At 42.0% G+C, this 25,188-nt stretch overlaps 1 protein-coding gene across 4 annotated transcripts; it reads right to left on the minus strand.

Annotated features, from left to right (window-relative positions):
- Window positions 1-1,882: 1,882 nt before the first annotated feature.
- Window positions 1,883-23,876, minus strand: ENOSF1 (enolase superfamily member 1). Of its 4 annotated transcripts, XM_060243917.1 has the most exons (16): window positions 23,637-23,876; window positions 23,098-23,206; window positions 20,453-20,568; window positions 19,266-19,352; window positions 18,640-18,666; window positions 16,021-16,093; window positions 13,250-13,288; window positions 12,559-12,641; window positions 10,879-10,913; window positions 9,183-9,270; window positions 6,839-6,973; window positions 6,084-6,125; window positions 5,264-5,393; window positions 3,810-3,909; window positions 3,504-3,585; window positions 1,883-2,464 (listed from the first exon to the last, which is right to left on the minus strand). In XM_060243917.1, the coding sequence occupies exons 1-16, from the start codon at window positions 23,718-23,720 to the stop codon at window positions 2,354-2,356; spliced, it is 1,341 nt and encodes a 446-aa protein (XP_060099900.1). In that variant the 5' UTR covers window positions 23,721-23,876; the 3' UTR covers window positions 1,883-2,353. The 4 variants fall into 4 exon arrangements, with proteins under 4 accessions (XP_060099900.1, XP_060099903.1, XP_060099901.1 ...); XM_060243920.1 differs by lacking the exon at window positions 23,098-23,206 and having other exon boundaries at window positions 23,637-23,727; XM_060243918.1 differs by lacking the exons at window positions 20,453-20,568; window positions 23,098-23,206 and having other exon boundaries at window positions 23,637-23,727.
- Between the last annotated feature and the right edge of the window lie 1,312 nt (window positions 23,877-25,188).

Genomic DNA, 25,188 nt, shown 5'->3' on the forward strand with positions numbered 1-25,188 from the left:
TGATCATATATAGCTAACTGCTAAAACTGTTGAATTTTTGAGAGACTTAGACAAATTGAAAAAAAAATTGACCACTTATCTCAGAAATTCTTGCTAAATACCAAAGTTAAAACAAACCCTGGGAAATTAGTAAGTGAAGAATTGAAGAGCCGAAAGAAGAACTTGGTACAGCAGCAGTGTGAGGAGGGAGCCCAATTAAAATTAAAGTTGCAACCTTCCAAAGTGTGTTTAACTATCTGCCCTTACAAAGGACAGAAGTTCTTATGGAATACTAGAAAGCCATATTCTCAAGAAGTTTTGGAATGTCAGATGACCATTGCATCTATAATACTGCAAAGGGAAATTCTACTGTTATCAGCTGGGACTGAGTGCTTTCAGATGTACAGTCTTTCCCCTATGATGGAATTGTAATTATGTGCCTTATCTTTTACATAGTGCCAGCTTATCCCCATGAACAGAAGATGCCTGCTGTCTCCCCATCAGTTTACAAGATGAACCCCGTTTCCTGTGCCTAGGAGGGCAGTTGATGTGCTTTATTCTCTTTCCTCATTTTAGGTCGTGATGTAAATTTCATTTAAGCCTTTTTGTTTCCCCCTGTTTGTTTTATTTATTTACAAAACCTGAATCCTGCAAAATTAAACAAGAGTCTTTACCCACTTGGCAGAAGATGGCTACAGACTAATCTACCTGGGGAGAGAGTTCCAGAGTTTCAGTACCATAACTGAGATGGCCCCCTCCTGGGTTACCACCTGCCTAACCTCAGAAGGTGGGGACACCTGAAGCAGGGCCTCTGAACATAACCGTAGTGGTTGGACAGGTTCATAAGGGAGTAGACTGTCCTTCAGGTATGTTGGTCCCAAACTGTATAGGGCTTTGAAGTTCAGCACCTTGAGTTGTGCCTGGAAACAAACTAGGAGCCAGGATAGATAGGTCAAGACTGGAGTGACATGGTCCCTATGACTCATTCCAGTCAACATCCTGGCCACATCATTTGTACCACTTGAAGTTTTTGAACACTTCTCAAGGGCAGCCCCACAGAGAATGCATCACAATAATTTAATCAAGAGGTAACTTGGGTATGTACCACAGTGACCAGATCTCTGTCCAAAAAAGGCCACAGCTGGCTAACCAGCCAAAGCTGGTAAAAAGCACTCCTGGCCACAGCTGCCACCTGCTTATCCAGCAGTGGGCTTGGAGTGCAACCCCATCTGGATTGGGTGACACCTTAAATCCCAGGTCAGACCTTTTGACCACTGGTAGCACTTTTATTTAGTCAGGATTAAGCATCAGTTTGTTAGCCTACATGCACTCAAAAACTGCCTCCAGGCACTGATTCAGGGTTTGTGCAGCACAAAACAAAGTTGAGTGTCATTTGCATATTGGTGACAGCCCAGCTCAAATCTCTGACTGATCTCACCCAGCAATTTCATGTAGATGTTAAAGGGGAAAGGATGTAACTTTGCAGGACCCCAAAAACCAAAGGGACTGCACAACCACCCCCCATGCACCACCTTCTAAAACTACCCTTCAGGTGAGATTAGAACCAACACAGAATGGTGCCTCCCAGTCCAGATGGGCACCGTGATCAATGGTACTGAAAGCTACTGAGGAGTCCAGGAGAATCACACTCTGTCCATCTCCTGGTGTAAGTCGTCCACAAGGGCGACCAAAGTGGTTTCTGCCCCACAGTAAGGCCTAAACCCATATTGGAAGAGATCTAGTCACATTTCCTTGCAACCTATGTTTACTTGCAGCTGCGCTTTTCAAGCTGCCAAGCATCTGCAACATTTACATACATCTTATTCTACATAAGAATCTTGACCTCTTTGCAAGTGTGCACACCTAGAAAATACTCTCAAAACACAACTAAATGCTCAGCACCTGGTTATACAGCTAGTTTATTTGAAACTTTCATACACAGAAACCAGGCAGAAAAAAAATGAGATCCTTCATTATATAATCCTGTAGTTTCTGGAATAGCTCCAGGAGAGATGAATCATGCATCTTTTGGCTTAAGTACTAAAAGGCTCCTATTCTTGCACTGATCAAAAATTCTATAATTTAGGACTGTGATCTATTTTGGTTTTGGAAAGATTCCTCCAGCTTACATAAGTGCACTCATTTGAATCTGAAATCTTCATGTAGTTCAGCAACAACTATTCTGATTCTACTTAAGAATTTTTACCTCATTTTGCACATGTGCACATCCTAGAAAATGCTCAAATGCATCACAGCTAAATACAGATTCGTCCAGTTTACATAAGAGCATTCACTGAAGTCTGAAATCTTCATGTGGTTCAGCAACAACAACAAAAACAGCTCTGGGGCGTTTAATCTTCAGCCACAGTTAAGTCTATTTCAGCTGTATTTTATGTTCAGAAAGGAACTTCTGCCAGACTTCTCCTTGTGGAAACTGGTATTTCCTTACCGATTCTTCTTTCATTTCAGTGGAATATCCAGCTTCCTTTTATGAATGAAGAAACATTTTGTATTTAACCACATTAGAAAGGACAAGAAATCTCTCCCCTTTTAAGAGGACTACTTTGTTCTGCAGTAGTTCTTGGAGCCTGCTCTCACAACCATTTTATGTATTGAAAGAGCAAAGATACCTAAAAAGTTGAAACAATATTTGCACTGAAGTTAATTTCCCCAAAGCATTTATGAACCTTTGTGTTCTGTATCATTTTTTCAGAAAGCAACCGCCTGACCCTGTAGAGACAGGTGATGAAACTCAGAATCCAAATTAACAAACTGGGAATGCTTAGAAGTTACATAACCTTCCCCACAGTGTATCAAAGCCAATAGCAATGGCCCCAAAATGAAAAAGTCACTTTAGGTTAGCCCATCATGTATTGTAAACTTTCATACCTCAGCTATATGCTGCTTTATGTTAATTTCAAAGGACAGAACAGAATGACATTGCCCAAGCTAACCACGCAGTCCAACCCTAAAGCTACAATTGCAGCCTTGAGAGCCTTGAGGATGCATACTAGCCCTATCGTCTGTCACTGTTCTGACCTAGAGTTTTAGCCACCTTTAAGGTGAAGGAGATGGAAATAGATTTCCATTAACTAGCTGCAGCAGTTTCCGCTAAATATAAATACTGCATCAACATTGCCTTTTGGTTCATATTGTATCACAAGCTGGATGTATTGATTGATGCTAGCAACAAAGCAGAATTTAACACTACAGTAATTTTGAACGACAACCTCAGCTTCAGTAGTTCAGTCCATATATATGAAATGGCCAAACATTGTGGTTTTGGAAAATAGAAAACAGTGCTTTAAAGTAATCTGATCCAAAGTCTATAGAAACTCCTCTGATTGCTCTTGAGAACTGTATTTGTGGGGTTGATATTTTAAAATAAACTCAAGAGCAAGAATTGTACACACATTGGTCCTCTTTTTTTGCCCCTTCTTCAGCCCCACAAGATGTTCATAGGAAAAGCTTATGTTACAAGCCCATGGTCAGTACAAGACTGTAGTTGTCCATGTCAGCAATACCTGGGGTGGTAAATAGGATGCATTCATGATTACAACAGGATTCTTGAAATGTTCATGTAGGTGGTCTACGTATTCACACATCCTATAGGTGAAAACAAATAGTATGTTCAAGGTGAAATGGAGCTTTCTTATATCTCACTAGTTGCCTGCTACAAGCTTCCAGAATTTATAGGGCATAAGAATGGATTTAGTTACAGGCAAATTTGGCTTTCATCAAACAATAGAAACCTGGCATATAAATATCAAAATCTTACATCCATCACAGGAACTGCATTGCAACATAGGAGAAAGTGAGACATTACTAACCTGTTCTTAAGGCTACCAGATATTGAAATGTAGTCAAATATTATCAAGTGTTGTACTAACTCGCAAAGTCCAACTCCTCCAGCATGAGGACAAACAGGAACTGAAAGGAAAAACATGATACATATTCACTGATGATAAAAACAAACAAACAGGATGTATAGCTACTCATTGGTGCTTATTCAAGCATCTCATCTCTCTTTTTAAAAAAGATTGCTGGAAAAACCCCATATCTCAAATTACAATGTATATCAGCTGTATCAGCTCATCGTTATAATTCCCCTATGGTGGTGGCCAAATGGAGTTCTTCCATTGGCTTATGAGTGCATTCCATGCACTTGACAAATAATTAACCATCACGGCTAACTCAGCATTTCTGGCTTCCCATTGGCTGACTCCCCTGGCCCTACCTACTGCAGACCTGAAATGTTGAACAAACCACCAAAACGGTGTTACCTCAGAGACAGACACATCTTTGATACAGAGACAGACACATCTTTGATACGTCTCTGTGCCCTGTCAACCAGTCCCACAAAAAGTGTTGCCGGCAAGACCTCTGCCTTCCCATCAACAGCTAACACAGACAGCCTCGCAGCAGACACAGCTGCAAAAAGCTGCAAAAATAGCCAGGGAGCTGCCACTGCCATAACGCGACTAGGCAGCAAGGCCTGGCCGCACTAGAAGCATTTCCTCACAGGTCAGGGCTGCTGCCTTTCCTGTCAGTTCCTCTCTTCCTCCTCCCCTTACCCTTGCCCTAGCCAGATGCTGTTGCTAGGCAACCAACTTCTGTCAGTAAAAGGACAAACCACCCTTCAAAGCAGATCTTTTTTTCAGGATGAGGAGAGAGATCTGTTGTCTGGAGTTCAGTTATGATCCCAGGAGATCTTCAGGCTACTCTAGGCCTGGCAGCACCTCTGGATGACTTGATGCCACCTGGCTGTCATGACTTAACTAGGCTTGGTTGCTTGCTCATGTTCAGCAGCAGCCCCCCTGACAGCCAGTGTGACGTAACAGTTGCCAACTCCGGACTGGGAAATTCCTGGAGATTTGAGGGGTGGAGCCTGGACAGGGTGGGTTGGAAGACGGGTAGGACATCAGACAGGTACAATGCCAAAGACTCCACCCTCCAAACCAGCCATTTCCTCCTGGGGAACCACTGCTGCCAATCTCCAGGTGAGGGCTGTAGATCACTCAAAATTAAAACTGCTCTCCAGATGGCAGAAATCAACTCCCCTTCAGTTGAAGGGGGGACTGAATGCCTTCACTTGGGTGGGAAGACAGCAGGTGTGGGGGGGACACTCGCCCAGAGCTTCTTTCTAGAGCCCATTGTTATTTCCCCCCACAATGGGACTTATTCTTAGAATAAAATAAAGTAACATACACAAAGTCATGATGTAACATGATTGCTCCAGAAGAGAGAGGCTTTTCAGCAATACTGCAATATTCTTAAACCTTACTTTGAAACTTCTTGGCCATCAGCAGTACAGACAAGTTTTCATTGATGCTTCCCAGCCTGCAGCTATCCACTTGGACAAAGCTCAAGGCCTTTGCCTGGAGAAGCTGCTTAAATATCACTCTGTTATGACACTGCAGACAGAGAAAACAAGCTCACAATTCTTCAAGATTTTTCAATTCTCATGTGCAATATGACATCAAAGATCATAATGCATAATCACAGCATCAACAAAACATAAGATGGTATGGACTACCTTGTTGGTTGCATGCAGTGTGTTAAAGGGTACATGATGCAAAGGTGATTCTTTTGGACTGTGTACATGTAGCAAAGAATATGAAGGCACAAGGCATGTTCCTGTGGAACTGACAAAGAAGCCATGTCCTCGAGTGAGCTGATCTCAACAAAATTTCCCAATATGGTTCAAATAAGTACGTGCAGAAGATATGTGATGGGCAGGTTTGAAATTATTACTAATTCCATAATCTCAGGAATAGTCACTGTGATGCTCCCAAAACATCAAATTATAATTTGGTATAGTGTTAAGTGCGTGGACTCTTATCTGGGAGAACCAGGTTTGATTCCGCACTCCTCTACTTGTAGCTGCTGGAATGGCCTTGGGTCAGCCATAGCACTCGTAGGAGTTGTCCTTGAAAGGGCAGCTGCTGTAAGAGCTCTCTCAGCCCCACCTACCTCACAGGGTATCTGTTGTGAGGGGGGGAGGTAAAGGAGATTGTGACCACTCTTGAGATTCTGAGATTCAGAGTATAGGGCGGGCTATAAATCCAATATCTTTTTCAATAATAAAGGGTAAATATACTTACTTGTTCTCCTGTTGCAACACCAATTCCTAGTGGGGCCAAAGCCTAAAATGAAAGAAAGTTCATAAAAGGGAACAATTTACTGAGTTTTCCCCAATGCAGCCATTCACTACAGAAAGCCAAAACACTATGTTTCTGTGACTCTTACATGATTAGCAGACAACTAAAGGAAAACTAATTAAGTGTTAGAAGGGTGGGTTTGTGGTTTTTTTTGCTTAATCAATTAGGTGTGAACAGTGACATAAGTGGGTGTGCGCTGCCATCAAGAACACACTTGAATCCCAACTCCAGTTATTTATGCACACAAAAGTCCCAATGAAATCACTGAAGCTTAACTGTGCTGAATTCTATGTTGGACTCTGGCCACCACTTACATACGGGACCACTGGAGTCCTAATAAGTTTTGATGACAAATCCTTGGCTGGTGTAATACTTCTAATATAATTTGAACTTTTAATCCAAGCACATTAAAAAGTGGATGAGTCACATATATTTTGGGGTCTTTACTAGTTGGCTTGAACACACCAGTATTTCAGCTTTTATTTAAAGCCTTCAAAAATATGTTATTCATTTAAATTTAATGGAATACATGCCACATATGTGACAGGATTCTGTGGAAAACCTACTTTAATGATTTCTGACAACTCATTTGGCCTGAGCTTTGAGCTCTCTAAGGGTCGCCCCCTCTACAAATCATCCTACTTCTTTAGTGTATAGCAACTCTGCCATCATATTGAGACAAAAACAAGTCCTCTAACCTTAGAAATGGTTGCATGCCCAAGAATATCATCAGGGGAAGTTGGTTCCTCGATCCATAGCGGTTTGAATTCAGCTAGTTTAGCAACCCACTCTATGGCTTCTTCCACTTCCCACCGTTGGTTAGCATCCAGCATCTGAGAATAGTTACAGATTGAATCTGTTCTGTGATTCTATTGAGTGCATTGCTATAACAACCACAATGTTGATTTGAGAAAGATGGAAAGCATCACGAATATAAGCCAAGCTCTTATGAGGCAGTCTAGCATCTTCCTGCTGAGTTGCTAAACAATCTTATCATGTAGCATCTGTTAGTCAACAGTTGCTAAGATCCATTAAAATAAGAAAAATGCAATCAACTGTAAGAATCAAACATATTAGTAAACCAAGCCTCTAATTTGTTGTGACATATAAAGGACTCGTTAGCTTGTTATAAAGGCTGAAAAAATGCCGATCACATTAAATCACACAATTGTTGTCACATTCTTTCATAACATTTTAACTGGGAACTGCAAATCTTCCACAACTAATAATGAAAGAGTTCAGAAGCTCTGTGTTGCTCTGTCAGTCAATGCAACTGCACATATGTTTGATTCCTGATGTCAGCATGCTGTGTTTCTGTAAGGGACTATTCATGCATACCTGGAGTATGTTAAAAAGCGACTATCATACATAAGGAAATGGTATTTCAGTATTAGTCCCTGATTATTTTTAATATTGCATTTGCAGTGCATCACAAAGATATACAGCAATCCTGGATGATCCAGGAGGAACAAAGGATGAAAAGGAAAGTTCATGGAATGATCAGAGGTGCTTGGCATACTAGATGTGGCCAACTGGCTCCTCAAGGAACAAAGATGCACATTCTAAAGCAAGCATATTATGCAAAGTTATGCAGATCTCAGCATGGTTCTTGCCTAGATTGGAAGATGCCTGGGAGCCACAATTGCTTTGTCTTAATGTTTTTATATTTTAAATGTTTTTAATTGTGTAAATGCCTAAACTTAATATTGTTATGTCGGATCTCATGTGTTGTGAGCCGCCCTGAGCCACCTGGTGGGAAGGGCAGAATACAAATCATAAATAAACTAAACTGAAACTAAACAATTGAGTTGCTATGAACTTCCAAAAGAGTCAGTAGACGTGTAATAAATAAATGAGCAACGGTTATATTGGGTTGGATCCTGCAAACCTTCAAGCTGCCCCACAAGATCTTCTAAACTGTTCTGTCTTGCAGCCTCAAAGGAAGGTCCTGAGGGCAGTTGTCTCCTCACCCTTTCAGGAACACTGTACCACAGCAAGCCCAAAAGCAACTGAAAAGGCTCAGGGCTGGGACCATAATGTATAATTTCAACTGTGAGGACTCCCTGTAGCAAGAAGCAAGGGCTAAAAAGGTTCTGGTTATCAGTTCTTAGAAAAGAAATGTCAGAGTCATCTCCAAAGTAATATAAAGTGACACAGGTTTTTCTGTCTGTGCTTAAACATGTTTAACACACTGTTTAAACATAATCAGACTCTAACAGGAAAACTAAGAAGATGCCACCAACATTTTCTTAAACAAAAATTCAGAACAAATTTTGAAGGTTCTTCCTGGGACATGACATCTAACTGAATTCAGGGAAATCTGACAAGCTTAGATAAGACCACAAAGAAATCTCATATTGCTTATGGATTTGAACTGTACTTTCCAAGCAAAAACTGTTCCATTTGGGACACAACATCCCGCTCAGTTCAGTGAACTATACTTCCTAATAAGTTAGATCTATAATAATCTATTGCAGTATGTAGAGTTGACTGATGAGAGAAACATTTACACTCTTTGTAACTCCCCAAAAGGCAGAGAAAATCAATTTCCAACACAGTCCTGATTGAGAGCCTAACATAAATGTAGAAAATACTTCATTATATTCCTATTATAAAGAACTTGAATTTAAGGGCCTTTGTCACTATTTGAGAAATGGACATTTTATATTGAGGATATTTGGCAAATACAGCAGCCAAACCTATTATAGTAGACACTAAATTGGAAGTCATGCCTTCAGATTTGACAGTATATAATATGGTAAGAGAGATGGCTGGTTTACTTCCAGTTCAAAAAGCATCATCTCCAACCACACATAGGTGATTTTGATGTTCACATGATAGACAATAACACACAACACACATTTCTATTAAAATTACACATTAGATCTTATCTCATTGGCAGTGAGCCAGATATCCCTTCCTGTCAGCTAAACAATATACACTGGTAAACATATTTAACCCTATAATGACTGAACTTCAGACATTGTCTAGACATGCAATATAAAAACTCAGAATTCCAACAAGATTAATATACATATATACCAGTATATTTTCAGGCCCAATCATTTCTCTAACAAGTTTACATCTCCGAATGTCATCCTGGAGATCTGCTCCAACTTTCACTTTGAACCTAGAGATGTATTTACAATAAAAACATATAAATTACTAAAAAATGTATAAAAGGTAGACAACAATGGTTTCCTTTCTGCAATCACCAAATCCCCCCAACAACTGTAATATAGATACTTACAAAATAAAGAACTTTAACCTGACTATCATGTGTCATTTAAATGATATATGGTGTACTGGCTCTCAGCTGACTTGCAAATATGTATAAAAGTACAACAAAGTTCTTCAGCCTGTTCTCAGTGCCTTATTTATCTCTCAGACAATCCCTAAATAGAGAAGCAATTACCTTCATGAGACTGAACAGCACTATATATGATAATTTTTAAACAAACATTAATCCCTTTAAAAATCTCATTTGTAAAAGCATAAAAAAGAATTAGTGATGGGTGTGCTTTCGTAGAATTTTGGACATGTCCACCTAACAATAAATTAACATAGACTCAGCTCAGATTGAGCATGTAGCCTTTTTCAAGGTGAGGCCCACTCTGGGCTACAGGCCTTGTCATGCTCATCAGGGGTTGTCTTCCTCCACAGAGTGAACATGTTGCATTCTAGAAGCCTCTAAGCCTCTCTACTGAAACCCTTTCATAAGGAATCCCTTGCTTCCTTACCCCAAACCTGACAGTAGTGACAAGAAATGCTGCTACTTCAGCTTTGAATAAGACTTTGAATGCTGCAGACCAAGTGACCCGAGTGTCAGGATCTCTGGGACAGGTGGGCAATGTTCCCTCTAAGCTGCAGAGTCTTGTGAGCAAAAATTCTATTTTGTGAGCTCCTGGCATTAAAGTTATAAGCTACTGGCATTAAAGTTGTGAGCTACTGCATAAATTAGTGTGCTCTGGGGTCATTCTTCCTGAGCTAAGACACAAATGCGTGAGCTGGACGCTAAAAATCTGTGAGCTAGCGCACGCTAACTCAGCTTAGAGGGAACACTACTTGCGGGAGGTGGGGCCTAGTTTGTAGTATCACTTTATCAGATAAGGAAAGGAGCAGCTCTTAGGTTTTGACAGTGGTAGCTCTACAATCTTGATACAGAGGATGCTTGTAACACACATCTTTTTCAAGTCCCAGAAAGGATGCAAACTAATCTGTTATTAGCAGACATGTGGTTCATTTTAAGGTGTTGTTGGTAGGAAAACATTTCAAGGTAAATGATGCTATGTAGAGATCCCACTGACCTCTCTGTGACATGAACATGAATTGCTATGTGCTGGATTGCAGCATCATGCTTTAATCCAGCAATGGCAATCCATAACCAGGTTCTTGGCTGCATTCAAAACCTGAGGAACAGAAGCATGCTAGTGTACAACATGCAATGGGAAACAAGAAGCAATATTTCTGATTTCTTGTTTAAGGAACAAGAAGACTTTAATAATCAATTGATTATTTTCTACCTCAAGAGAGGCCCTGTTGCAAAGCTGAGAACAACCTCTTCCTGGTGGAATGTGCACATACAGCAGCAGTTGTACAACTCACGGTAGATTCAGGTCAGTAGCCCTACTCCTGAGAGCACTTTTTGCTTTAATTTTTCCTTGCAAACCCAGCCTTTCCCGTCATGCATTTCCTTCATGTTGAGGAAGTTAAATGTAGTACAACAGCTGGTTTATACCTGGTCCATCCATCCTTCAGAGCTTCAGTACACAGCTGCCAAGAAAGTTACAACAGTTATACAAATATATAGTAAGCACAAGCAGACATTTGATCAAAATTTATTTATTAAGCTGTTAAGCATTCTATTTTGTGTAGCACCATGTTTTGTAGATGAATAATGGATTGGGTTTAACCCTTCCATAATGCAATGAAGTTGTAAAAAAAGAAAACCCTTTCCAGTGCAGCAATGAATATCATAAAAGGCTCCAGTGAAAGTCAGACACCTTCAGAGTGGGATCCAGCCCACGACATAACAAAAATGGAGCAGAAATTGCAACACTCCCCATCCCCTCCTTGTACATTTGGGGCAATCTCTGTGAAGAGAGCAAAAGCTCATGCAAGGGAAGGGGTGGGGTGCATTTCAGCTGATTCCTCTTTCCTTTAGTCTCCCTTCCCCACAGATGCATTCCACGGTGTTCTTGATGGTCCCTCAATCTTCAGCAGCAGGGTTTTTTGTGAGCATAGGGATCTGCCTTAAGAAATTGAAGGTGGTAGAGAATACTTTAATTATATACAAAATATATTTTTAAAAATATCTACTGACATGAACTACAAGCATTCTAGCAGAATGCACTTCCTAACATAAAGGAGGGTAATGTAAAATTTTATTTATATCCCGCCCTCCCCCGCCAGAGCAGGCTCAGTGTGCACAGTTTTCCCTTGATTCTCAAGTTCCAACTGCTGAAGCATTTTGACAGCTCCCTGACCTTCAAAAGCAGTTTTTTGAGGAGGTGAAGGGGGCTGCAGTAGTCAAAAAGATATAAGAAAACTCCATTTCACAAGCAGAACGCTGAGATCATTAGGATCCAAATCTCTTGGTTTTCTTGACTTTGCTATTGTTGCTTTGAAGTAACAGCCCATCCACACAACCCCAACATAGTTTGCATGTACAGCAGATCATGAGAACCAGCCTCGGGCTTGTGCTCCTCCTTCATGCAGAACATCAAACATAATTTATACATGTACATTACTACACAATTTCAGTCTTTCGTGAGACCTGTCCAGTGCAAAAACAAAAGAAAGGGGTGGGGGTGGATGGATCATGCAAGTGGTATCTACCTATGCAGGCATTTGCACCTTTGGTTTAGACTGAAGATCCATGTATTATAGGAAGGTAGATAATTTATAGACTTGATTCGAGGCTTTGACCTATACACCACTACCATGGTTATATCTAAACTAGCCCCAGAAGGAAAAGAAAGGAAAGGTCCCTTGTGCAAGTCGTTTCTGACTCTGGGTTGACGTTGCTTTCACGTTTTCACGGCAGACTTTTTACAGGGTGGTTTGCCATTGCCTTCCCCAGTCTTTTACACTTTCCCCCCAGCAAGCTGGGTACTCATTTTACTGACCTTGGAAGGATGGAAGGCTGAGTCAACCTTGGGCTGGCTACCTGAATCCAGCTTCCACCAGAATTGAATTCAGGTTGTAAGCAGAGAGTTCAGACTACAGTACTGCAGTACTGCTGCTTTACCACTCTGCGCCACAGGGCCGCAGAAACACACACACAAAATGAGGCAGTATCTGGCAACATTAATTTAAAATGGAACTTGGTAATGCCTAAACCAGTTATGTTTGCTAAGTGTTTCTGTGCTGAAATCAAAAGAGAGGTCTAAATGAGAAGATTGTGGAAAAGCCCAACCTGTTTTAGTTGCTGGTCTGTATAGCCAAGCCAGGCACATGATGTAGTATAAGCTGGGTAGCCATGTTTTAGCATTTGTTCTTCTATAAAGATACAAAATATCACCAGAGGTCAAATGCAATTTGTTCACAACAACTTTGGGAAAATACAGCTGGATTCCCTATAACAACTATACTAAAATAACTGTCAGGAAAGTCCCTTACAACAAATGACAGCCACAGGGTGACTTACCACTGCTTTCCCAGGGTAGTGTAGTGGTAGAGTGCTGGAGTACAGCCACGGAAACCTAGGTTTAAATCCCCACCCTGTCGCTTTGAGCCACCTACTCACTCTTAGTGTGGCCGACTCCACAAGACCGTTGAGTGGATAAAATGGGATAAGAGACCTTTTACACCATCCTAAACTCCTTAAAAATGTGCAGGATAATAACTAACCAATTAATCAACAAAGAAGCCAGGAGGTCTGTATGATTTCCAAAAGCCTTTATGTCTAGATTTGTGTCCTGAAGCGCACAGAGTGTCATAAGTGGAAAGTCAGCCACCTAATTCCATTCTCAGGTTCTGAAGAGTCTTCTAGGATTTCTTCTAAGAGTCTTCTAGTAATTTTATCTCTTTGTTTTTTTATAAAGCAAAATTGTAGTACATGGCATATTTAAGAACTTAACACTCTACACAGAAGTGCTGTTACTTACCTCTTTCTTTTTTCCCCACCAGGCCATTCTGAAGTATTCCTAGTTGTGTGAAAAGAGAAGTTACAACCTTAAACCAAAGTGTAATTTTATCTCTTCGTTTTTTTATAAAGCAAAATTGTAGTACAGGGCATATTTGAAGTGAATGGGACTGCATTAACCATACACATACTTAGACAGTGGGTACTGGAGTTGCTGGAGCACTAAGATTAAGAGTATGAGCTACAAACTACATATCTCTGTTCAAACTTCAGCTTAGTGATTAATTCACTGGACATCAGCAAGCCATTATGTTTCAAAATTTTAGCCCCCTTCACACACACCCTCCAACTGTCATCTGCAATATGGTGATAGTCTCTAGGGCTGTTGTACAAAAATTACTTAGTTAAGTGGGGGGGGAGGGGTGGGCTCCCTCTTGGGTATCCTGTCCCCCCCCCAGGGAAAGTGTATGCGCAATACATAGCGCATACATAGCAATACACACCTTTCCTGGTGTAGTGAATGCCGCGTGGTCACTGTCCGGCTATGCCTGGCAGATGGTCACTGCAATGGCCTCTCCTGCATTACTGCATCCGTGGCAACACCTTCCCGCTGGTCCCCCCCGTTTCTCACAGAGTTTGCCACGTCATGGTGCGACCGAATGTCCGGCAGTATAACCGGATGGGCAGGCTGGGCTCACCAACCTCGCCAGCCAAGAGAAGGAAAACTCTAACATCCGGGCAGATAGAGCTCGTTAATGTAACACCTACCACCTGGAGGACTCGCTGCCGGCGTCCCGGCTTACTGGGCCATGGCAGATGACCCCAAGGTGAAAGGGTGGAGCCAGTACCGTGCACACTGTGCTTCACCTAAAAATTCCTCTGCGCAGGCCTGAAGGGCATATCCACATCCACAACCTACAACACACCAAGTCCTGCAGCGATGGGCAAGGGGCGAAACGGCAGGTGGAAGATGCCACTGGAAGCCGCAGTCCCGATCCTGCATGTAGGCGGTTCAGGGTATTGGTCGCCTGATGCTGACCCGGAGACAAAAGCATTTTTCGGCAGCACCCACCAGGCCATTCTGAAGTATTCCTAGTTGTGTGAAAAGAGAAGTTACAACCTTAAACCAAAGTGTAATTTTATCTCTTCAACCTGGTGGGTTGTGGGTTGTGGATGTGGATATGCCCTTCAGGCCTGCGCAGAGGAATGAAGGGCATATGGTGAAGCACAGTGTGCGCGGGTACCGGCTCCACCCTTTCACCTTGGGGTCATCTGCCATGGCCCAGTAAGCCATGTGACTTTTGTCGACCTTAACAAAGCTTTCGATACCGTTAGCAGGAAAGGCCTGTGACAAATCTTGGAACGTTTAGGATGTCCCCCAAGGTTCCGCAGCATGATCATCCAGCTACATGAAGACCAGCGAGGCCAAGTCAGACACTGCAACGACCTCTCGGAGCCCTTCCCAATAGGCACAGGTGTAAAGCAAGGCTGCGTTCTTGTGCCAACTCTCTTTACGATCTTCTTTAGCATGATGCTTCAAAGAGCCGCAGTAGATCTAGATGATGACGATGGTGTCTACATCCGCTATCGCACTGATGGCAGCCTGTTCAACCTGAGGCGACTAAAGGCTCACTCCAAGACAATGGAAAAACTTATCCGAGAGCTACTGTTTGCTGATGATGCTGTACTCATCTCCCACTCGGTATCAGCTCTGCAGCATATGATGTCCTGCTTTGCAGAGGCTGCCAAGCTATTCGGCCTAGAAGTTAGTCTGAAGAAGACAGAAGTTCTCCACCAGCCTGCACCCCAGGAAGATTATCACCCTCCCTGCATCACTGTGGGTGAATCAGTTCTGAAGACAGTCCAGCAGTTCAGCTACCTGGGGTACATCGTCTCCTCAGATGCCAAGATCGACAAGGAGATTGACAACAGGCTGGCAAAGGCAAACCGTGCATTTGGCCGACTGCACAAAAGAGTGTGGAGCAACAAGCATCTGAAAAAAGGCACAAAGATCAATGTTTACAAAGCAGTTGTGATGACAACCCTCATCTACGGCTCCGAATCGTGGGTTTTATACCGTCATCACCTGCGACTCCTTGAGCGCTTTCATCAGCGCTGCCTTTGCACCATCCTCAACATCCACTGGAGTGACTTTGTGACCAACACTGAAGTCCTCAAGAGGGCGGAGGTTACAAGCATCGAGGCACTGCTGTTGAAGACGCAGCTGCGCTGGGCAGGGCATATTTCTAGGAGGGAAAACCACCGCCTTCCCAAGATTGCTCTGTATGGCGAACTTTCCACCAGCCATCGAAATAGAGGGGCACCAAAGAAGAGGTAGAAGGACTCCTTGAAGAAATCCCTTGGCACCTGTCGCATCAACCATCACCAGTGGTCTGACCTAGCCTCAGATCGCAAAGCATGGAGGCACACCATCCACCAGGCTGTCTCTTCCTTTGAGAACGCACGCATAGCTGGTCTTGAGGACAAAAGGAAATTGAGGAAGAATCGCACTGCTACAGCACCAACCCCAAATCAGACTTTTCCCTGCAGCCATTGTGGCCGGATCTGCCTGTCCCGCATTGGTCTTGTCAGCCACCAGCGAGCCTGCAGCAGACGTGGACTACTGCACCCTTCTTAAATCTTCGTTCGCGAAGTCAAGCCGAGAGAGAGAGACTTAGCTAAGTGAACGTACAGTAAGGAAACAGTTGATTGTTATACTTCCAAACTTGCTTATTTGGAGAGACCAATAAGTTAGGCTGAAATAGTTAGTTTTGTTCCTGTAATATAACTTACCATAAGCTTCTTCCTCTGTCAGTGCATCAGTAATGTATCTGAAATCTATGCAAGATAACAGTTGTTTAGGATCCTGGAAAAAGAAGAAACAAGTTAGATTTATAGCTTGACTAACAAAATACCTCTTTACAAAGTAATCCAAATTACTTATTAATAACTCTTCCACCTAAATCCAGTTTTCTAGATTTGACACCTCTTTTACTATAGCTTTTTCAAAAAAGGGGTTTTCTAGATTTGACACCTCTTTTACTATAGCTTTTTCAAAAAAGGGGTTTTATTCTGGGAGTTGCTGGTCATAGATTTTTTTTTTAGTTTTGTGTTATAATTTTGTAAATTTTAGTTCAGAATTTTTAGTTTCTACTACAGTTTTTTCTGTCTTCATTTCTAATCTCATATTGCAAGTTCCATGTTATTACACAAAGGCAGAGTATAAATATTCCAAGTAAGTCAATGCAATCCAAGAGATGAGATTTGTTTTCAAAGGCAGATTTCCATGTGTCAGTTCCTTGGTGAACTGGAACTGCATATGTGGCAGTGTTGATTTGCAACTACAATGCAGTTCTTCACCAGATCTCACTGAACTTAATGGCTGTGTCTTTTGATAAGAAGGGGGCAACCAGTGTTGAAAGAGCTGCACTGGCTGCCTATTGTGTACTGAGTCCATTTCAAAGTGCTGGTATTGACCTTTAAAGCCCAATATGGCCAAGGACCTGTCTGTCTAAGGGACCGCCTTTCCCCATATGTTCTCCAGAGAGCACTGCGTTCGGGAACTCAAAATCTACCGTCCATGCCCAGACAAAGGGAGGCTCTACATGGGTCAGGGCCTTCTCAGTGGCAGCACCAATGCTGTGGAATGCTCTCCCTGAGGCTATAAGATCCCTGTGTGATGTCTCCTGATTCCACAGGGCTTGTAAAACTGAACTTTTTAAACAGGCCTATAACAACTAGGGAAGAAGGCTGCCTCTTTTATGCTGCTGGGCAATTCCACCAGAAGGACCACCAACAGATAAATGCAAGGTCTAGTACAATCTGAGCCGCCTATGCTTTAACATTCTGTACAGCACCAATACTTTGCTTGAAATTGTAAACTGTTTATGTCTTATTGTTTTATACCTGAAACTGAGATGCTGGTTTTATTCTGATTGTTAGACGCCCTGAATCTGTTTGGAATGGGCGGGATATAAACCGAAACCACTAGCCACATGCATATTCATCACTGTGCATGGCTGGAGTAGGAGGTCAGATTACGTCTTACTCTGCAAATGATGATGACACATTACAGTTGAGCAGGGGCGGAATTCTAGCAGGAACTTCTTTTCACATTAGGCTACACAGACCTTAGTGTAGCCAATCCACTAAGAGCTTACAACAAAGAGCCTTGTAAGCTCTTGAAAGATGGGCAACATCATGGGGGTGTGGCCTAATATGCAAAGGAGCTCCTACTAGAATTCCACCCCTGCAGTTGAGGAAATCAAGATATGATGACCAGTTTGAAAATGTTATTCTTTGTGATAGCATCATATAAATATTAAAATATGCAGATGCTGTGTAGCAATTTCCTGCTGGTGGTACTGGCAAAATTGAATTCTAATCAGTGGGGAAGTTAATCATATGCATAAACTGGGAGTGAACAAAAGAACAGAAAAGAGCAAGAGTCCAGTAGCACCTTCAAGGCTAACAAAATTTGTGGCACTCACTTCTGAATAGTGATTCACAAAAACTCATACCCTGCCAACAAATTTTGTTACTTTAAAGTGCTACTCAGCTCTTGCTGTCTTCTATTGCTACTGATGTACTAACACAGCTACCCATTTGATCTAAAAAAAGATTAGTTGACTGTAACCTGATTCTGTGTATCTCGTGCTCCACTATAGACAATGTACGCTGAGAAATGAATGCAGTGTCAGGAGGCAACTATATGCTACACCAATAAGTAGAATGGCAAGGTTTTATGCTGAAGATAGGTTGCTTTACAAGACAGACTTTAGATAAATCAAGAAATTCAATCAATGCCAAAATGTGCATGTTGTAAAATACAAGATGTAGCAGCTATTATGTATCCTCATATGTATTTACCACTTTTCGATGGCCAAAACATCTCCCTCAAAATTACTTGCTTTTTCTTTACATTTCATTATCAGCATTCCTATGCAGAGTTATACCAGGCTATTGAAATTAATGTTCTTCAGCTTGAGTAGTTCTGTATAGGACTACAATGTAAAAGCTTTAAATGTTTAAAGATCACAAATTACATACTAACTAATTTAAGAGCAGAAGCAGTTGCAATCAATCCTCAAACCTCTTTAATCTTGAAGATGATGGCATCTCTTTATTACTGCACTTTAAAGAAATTAATTTTTAATATTGGTAGGAAGGTAAACTTACATCTAATTCTGCAGACGTCCATGGGCAGTAGTTCAAGACAGAAGCAGTTTCTCATGACAATTCATGACGTGAAGGCCACAAGTATATTACAATAAACTGCAATCTACAAAGCTTTTTACTTTTAGAAGCACTACATTAACCACATAATGCTGAATCATGGTTCCATGCCTACTAAGATTGTTGCTTTTAATGTAGCACACCAGGAAAATAAATCAATAGAATTTTTTTCCTTACCATGTCAACCAGCAGCTTCCAAAGAGGCTTTAAAAAAGAAACAAACAATTTATGCTGATGTTATCTTTCAAGAAACTGTGAACACATACAACGGTTACTATGATCAATAAACAGAATACAGTTAGGTACTTATTTTCTCCCTTTGCTTTCTTTCAAGCTCCTGTTAGGTCTGATAAGATAGGGACTAGTCTGAAATGGCGTGAAAGTTTTCTTTGATACAGAACAGATTTGACTAGAGAACACTTGTCACTTCTTCAGACAAGAATAGGTTCAGTAAGAGGGCCAAGGCTGCTCTGGTGCCAGGTTGCGGGTTTCTTGCCTTGATCTGCCAGGCTGGGCCCTTTGGAAGAAGTTGTTATATTTAACACAGCTCCTGAGAGCTGCATCAGAGAAAGTATGTGTGGCTGGCTGTTATTACTTGATTTCTAGAACTTCTTTTCTATCTTTCCAGGATAGAAAGAAAGAAATTATCATTAGGTGTTGCATAAGACCTTGCACAAGCAACACTATGTCAAGTCTGTTTATGTCTCCATTGGAAGTGATGGATCCAAGCCATAGAATAGTTGTGACATACAACATAACACTACAGAAGGTGACTTTCTTGTCCACTTGTTTAAAACCATTACCTTTCCTTCCTGTTTAGCCCACAAGTCCCAGATAGCATTCAGAATGGCAGCTGTGGCCAAATGCACAGCCCCTTTCTCTGGACCAATCTGTTGATGAAACAGACATGTGAATAAGTTAAAAAAAAAAAGTGTTTTATTTTGGTGATCAGACACTCATCACACTGAAGTCTGCTAAATTCTCACAAGCATCAATTGCTATAATCCATATTATGCGGGACTGCCCTTGAAGATAACTGGAACACTTCAACTAGTTCAAAATGCAAATGGCTTTACTGTTACCCAGAATGAGCTCCAGCCATCAAAATATGTCATCTTAAAATGGCTTTATTTGCTTCCAGACTCAGCCGAAGGTGCCATTTCTTACCATTAAAGCTCTCCATGATCTGGGGCCCAGAAATCTGAAGAATTCTCTCTCCCAGTTTATCAGTTATGCTCCTTCAATTAAAATATGCCTTCCCTGATTGGCACAGTTGGCCACAACCTATGCCTAATTTTTCCCAACCTTCATATGCTTTTTTTTTTTTACATTAGTATGGAATGAGATCCCTCTGGAGATCTCAAAGATCCCACCACTGATGCTCTTCAGAAGACCTGTTGAGACCTTTTGTGCCAGAAGATTTTATTTTTGAAGATTCAATGGCATCTCTCTCTCTTGCAAGTATTAGCTCTGTATGTGTGTGTGTGTATGGTTTAATATTATGAGAGATGTTAATGTTTAGGATACTGCTGTCTTGGGCTTTTAGGAGGCAAGATGGGATATAAATGTTTCCAAGTAAATAAATAAAAATATGCCTCCATAGGAATCCATAGAAATATTTTTTGAAATCTGCACATGATAAGCCTTCTGTGAGTCAATAAACAGAAGGCTAAGAGCAAGGGAACATTTTCTTTGTGCAGGAATACAGGAAGTCAAACCATATCAAAATGTTTGGTTGCCACAATGTACCCTGCAGCTTGTTGTTCCTGCTTGAGTCAGGGATACTTTCCAGTGGTAAGACCTTAAAGGTGATACAGTCTTAAAGGTGCCACTGGACTCAAAGTTGTTCTGCTGCTTCAGACCAACATGGCTACCCCACCTGAATCTACCTACAATGGTATGACAGTTAGCTGAAGAAAATTAATTATACAGTTAAAGCTTTTACATTCATTCATTACTCTTTATTCTGCGATGCTGTATGATATCTTACCCATCGGAGTTGCCCATCACTGGTGAGTTGTCTGTAGAATCCTCGAAAATTACCGATGATTTCATTCAAGTATTTATTAACCACATGGATGGAAAGTGCGTTGACTGCACAGACAACTGCAAAACACACCACTGTGTTTAGTAAGACTGCATTCCACACACTTGTCAGACACTTTATGGATACTGTTGGATAAGTCTGCATCAACTTTACATACTATATGAGTTATGTCAAAGGACTAGCTTTTACAGAAGAGGCAGATGAGAGGGCTAGTTTGGTGTAGTGGTTAAGTGTGTGGACTCTTATCTGGGAGAATCGCGTTTGATTCCCCAATCCTATACTTGCACCTGCTAGAATGGCCTTGGGTCAGCCATAGCTCTGGTAGAGGTTGTCCTTGAAAGGGCAGCTGCTGTAAGAGTCCTCTCAGCCCCGCCCATCTCACAGGGTGTCTGTTGTGTGAGAGGAAGATAAAGGAGATTGTGAGCCGCTCTGAGACTCTGAGATTCGGAGTGGAGGGCAGAATATAAATCCAATATATTCTGTCTTCTTCTACTACTGTTATGTAATGGTTAGAGCATTTGATTAGAAACAAGGAAAACCAGGCTCAAATCACCCCTCTAACATCAAAATCATTCTCTGGGTGACCTTGGATGAGGCACAGTCTATCAGATTACTGCTTCACTGTTTTTAGGAGGTGAGAATAATGTCTGGCACCCTGAGCTCCTTCAAGGGAGAGTGGGATAAAAATGTAATAAAGCAGATGATCAAATATCTCTGAGAAAAATTACAGCAAAGGTAATGAATTGTTTTAGATGAAGATTTTAATTTAACAGTGGACATTTAATCCACTGTTCTACATGTTTCCACTGTAGCCAATGGCAGAGATAAAGATATGGTATATATTACCCTGCCTTGCTTATTAGATATTTCATGCTATTTGATTACTTTGTTTTACATCATGAGTCTCAATGAAAAAGGCAGGCTTAAATAAGGTCAATAAGGCCCTCTAATGGACATTATCAACCTGTCCCTTCATTTGGGGGTCTATCCAGAGGGCTTAAAAGAGGCAATGGTAATACTGCTCTTGAAGAAGCCATTGTTGAAACCTTCCAATCTGTCCAATTACCATCCAGTTTTGAATCTTTTGTTCCCTGGCAAGGTAGCTGAGAGAGTGGTAGTTGAGCAGCTCCAGAGCTTCTGTGAGGACACAGCACTAGACCCCTTCCTGTGTGACTTCCACCCCGATCACGGGACAAAGACTATGCTGGCCTCCCTCGTGGATGATCTCTGCAGACAGCTGGATTGAGGTGGGTTGGCACTGCTGCTAATGTTATACTTGATGGCAGCAATCGACACAGTCGATCATGCTCTGCTGGTCCACCACCTAACTAACAGTTAAATAAAAAGCATGATTCCCAATTGCTCCTTGGAATGTAAAGCAGATTGTTGGATTGATGAATATAGCTCAGTCATTCAGATCTTCAATAAAAGTTGATAAATATTTCTCAAAATAAAACAGAAGTACAGATTCTCTACAAAAGCATCAACAGCCCATATTTAAAACCAACAACACAGAGTCTTACTAGTGGTGTTTGTGAGTACCTCCTACAGGTCTGTGAAGTGTTCCTGCTCTAACCATGCTGTGCAATGGCATAGGCTAAATGTGCTAAGAGCTGAGAAAGTCTGTGAGCAAATACTCAAGTATTAAACGACTGAATCCCCAAATTAAGGCCAAAGAAACAGGGATGATTTAAAAGTTATAGCCAACAGGTGGAGACAGCCACAAAAGCACTTGCCTAGATTCTGATGCTGGGAAAGAAAGAAGGCAAAAGAAGAAGGGGACGGCAAAAGATGAGATGGCTGGACAGCATTACTGATTTAACAAACACAAATTTGAGCAGACTTTGGAGGATGATGGAAGACAGGAGGGCCTGGCATGACTTGGTCCAAGGGGTCGCAGAGTCAGAATCGACTGGGCGACTGAACAGCAAAGTGGTGCCACTCTGCAAATGGGCAAGGCACTTCAAAGCACTTTGAATTAATGTTACATGGACTTGTTACTGCTAGCACCACCATATGTTGGGTTGATGTACAAGGCTTTTAAATATTACATCCCTTAGATGGTACCACTGTGGTTAAAACACTTTCTGGCAGCAGAAACCGTCATGTACACCAGTCTTGAAAATCTCCATGTAACACAACAGAAGCAACAGCAGCAAAACAAGGGACCTGCAAGCACATGAAGCTTTCTTATACTAATTCAGATTACTGGAATTATCCCCATGGATCCTCAGTCTTCCAGCCCTTCCTAGCCCTGCTGCCTGACATCCTTTAGCAGGAGAAGCCATGTTCTGAATCTGCATGCCCAGCTTGTGCTCTGTCACTGAGCCACAGTCCTTGAGGCTGCTGACCTACTGCACTTGGGAAACTTAACCCAGGACCAGAGAGATGAACATGCTGCCCCTTCTCCATGGTTTTGAAAACAGCAACTGCAATAGGTCACTATTTGTACCAAGGTCAAGAATACTCCTCTTTTTTCAGCCTGTTCCTACGGCAGCTCATCTTAGAGCTACCTTTTCCAAGCATTGGACTCAAGTTCTCATGGTGATTTAGGTCTCGTTTAAATTAGGGACAGAAGAACAACTTACCCACTTCAGTGCCTTTACCCAGTGTAAATGTTAATCCATAACCTTTCAGTCCATCAGGAGCATCGGTTTCTATGACAACATAAGCTGCTGAATAATCTGGGTCAGGATGCTAAAAGAAAGGACAGAAACACCCCCAGACTCACAGAGGTCCAATATATCACAAGATCAGCTACATATCCAAAACTGCCTATAATGTGGTGGTGACAGGAGGGGAGGAGTTCTCCCATTATCATGTCAAAACTACTAGCGTGAAAAACACCTAACATGTGAATACATCCTCGGATACCCTCAACCCAATTAAGTGTTAGAGATACATCTTCATCGCGCCTTTATCTTGGACAGGGAGCTTGAAAGGATTAGATAATAACTTGAGGCTGCCCCAATTCACTTGGCCAAGTCTAGGTTTTATCTCAATGCTGAAAGATCTGTTGCAGCACCTCTGTGTCTCCCTGCACCGGACCTACTGCTCGAAGTCCTCACAGGCATCGCTCACAAAGTGGCGGCGGCCGGAGTGGCCATGGCTCGGAGGGCGCGCTTACCATAGCGTCGGAGCCATGGTGGGATAGAGAAGTGGGAAACCGGACGTCGCTGACTGTCAGCCTCGTGATCCGGCCTCTGCCCATGGCTGCAGGGACCGAGGCTCCGAGAAGAGGCCGCAGAGCCCTCGCTCCAGCCCGGAAGAGCTGGCCTTGCTGCTGATTGGGGCGTGAAAGGCTCGTGGGCGGGTTTGGCGTGGGAAGAAAGCGGAGAAAACGGGTGCCTGAGGAGGAGCCACGAGGACTGCCAAGCGCAGCGGGGCGGGAAAGGACTCTTGGGTGTTGCGCTCTGACTCGCAGTTGCTTGGCAGGCGTCGTGGAAGAAATAAGGCTTAGGTCTGCGTAAATATGTTTAGATCGCTGCGCACGGGGTGATTACTAAAGTTATAGTTGCGAAGCCATCTTTTGTACTGCTGGGAATCACCTTGTACATTATAAAACTTCATGGACTTTCAATTTGCATTTTGTTTTCTTCTTAACTTCATATATAAATAGCTTCAGGTGGGTAGTCGTGTTGGCCTGAAGCCGTAGAACAAAGTCTGAGTCCAGTGGCACCTTTAAGATGGGACGTACTAAAACTCGGAACAGCGCCTGCCTATAGACTATACACGCCTGCCCATAGAGAAAGCACACCTGTCCATAGGGAAGAATGGGGACCACATTGCGCCATAGGGAAAAAGGGAAAGTTAACTTCGCCTTGCCCATAGTAGTCTATGGGCTATATGGTATATGGGCAAGGGGTGTCCTTAGGCCGAGCATAATTTCCCTTTTTCCCTATGGTGAAATGTGGGCCCCATTATTCCCTATGGGCAGGTGTGCTTTCTTTATGGGCAGGCATATATAGTCTATGGACAGGTGCTGTTACGAGTTTTAGTACGTCCCCTTTAAGACCAAAGTTTTATTCAAGGAATGAACTTTGGCATACACGCACTCTTCCTCAGATACATTGAAATGGGAGTTACCAGTCCATAGGTATAGCTAGAGGGTGAGCAGAAGATTATTATACAACATAATGAAGATATTTTAACAGATGCAAGGACCAATGTTTCCTGCAGAATCTTGTAAGCACAAAGTTTACTTGTGAGCTACTGGTATTAAAGTTGTGAACCACTGCATAAATTATTGTGCTCTGGGGCCATTTTTCCTGAGCTAATACAAAAATGTGTGAGCTGGAGGCTAAAAATCTGTGAGCTAGCTCATACTAACTCACCTTAGAGGGAACACTGGCAAGGACCAAGCAAAGTGAAGTTTACATGGATTCATTTGTTTGGATTCAATTTTTTTTTGGGGGGGGGGAACATGGCAAAGAAATTAAATCTATCAAAATTGAAGGTTGATGTATTCTTAATTATGGGAAGCTGAGAGTAATTAACTGAGATTCTGTTGTTACACTCTATTGTCTCCTCTCAAGCATAAGGTTACTGACAGCATCCTTTTCTTTGAGATGGGGTGATGGTTGTGCAGTGTTGTGTCTCCTCTGTCACCAGACCAGAGAAATATATTTCAATCTGCCATTCCTAATGACATTACATTCTAATATTCATTGCAAGGACTT

Source organism: Heteronotia binoei, chromosome 7 (genome assembly GCF_032191835.1).
Source record: "Heteronotia binoei isolate CCM8104 ecotype False Entrance Well chromosome 7, APGP_CSIRO_Hbin_v1, whole genome shotgun sequence".
NCBI lineage: Eukaryota > Metazoa > Chordata > Lepidosauria > Squamata > Gekkonidae > Heteronotia > Heteronotia binoei.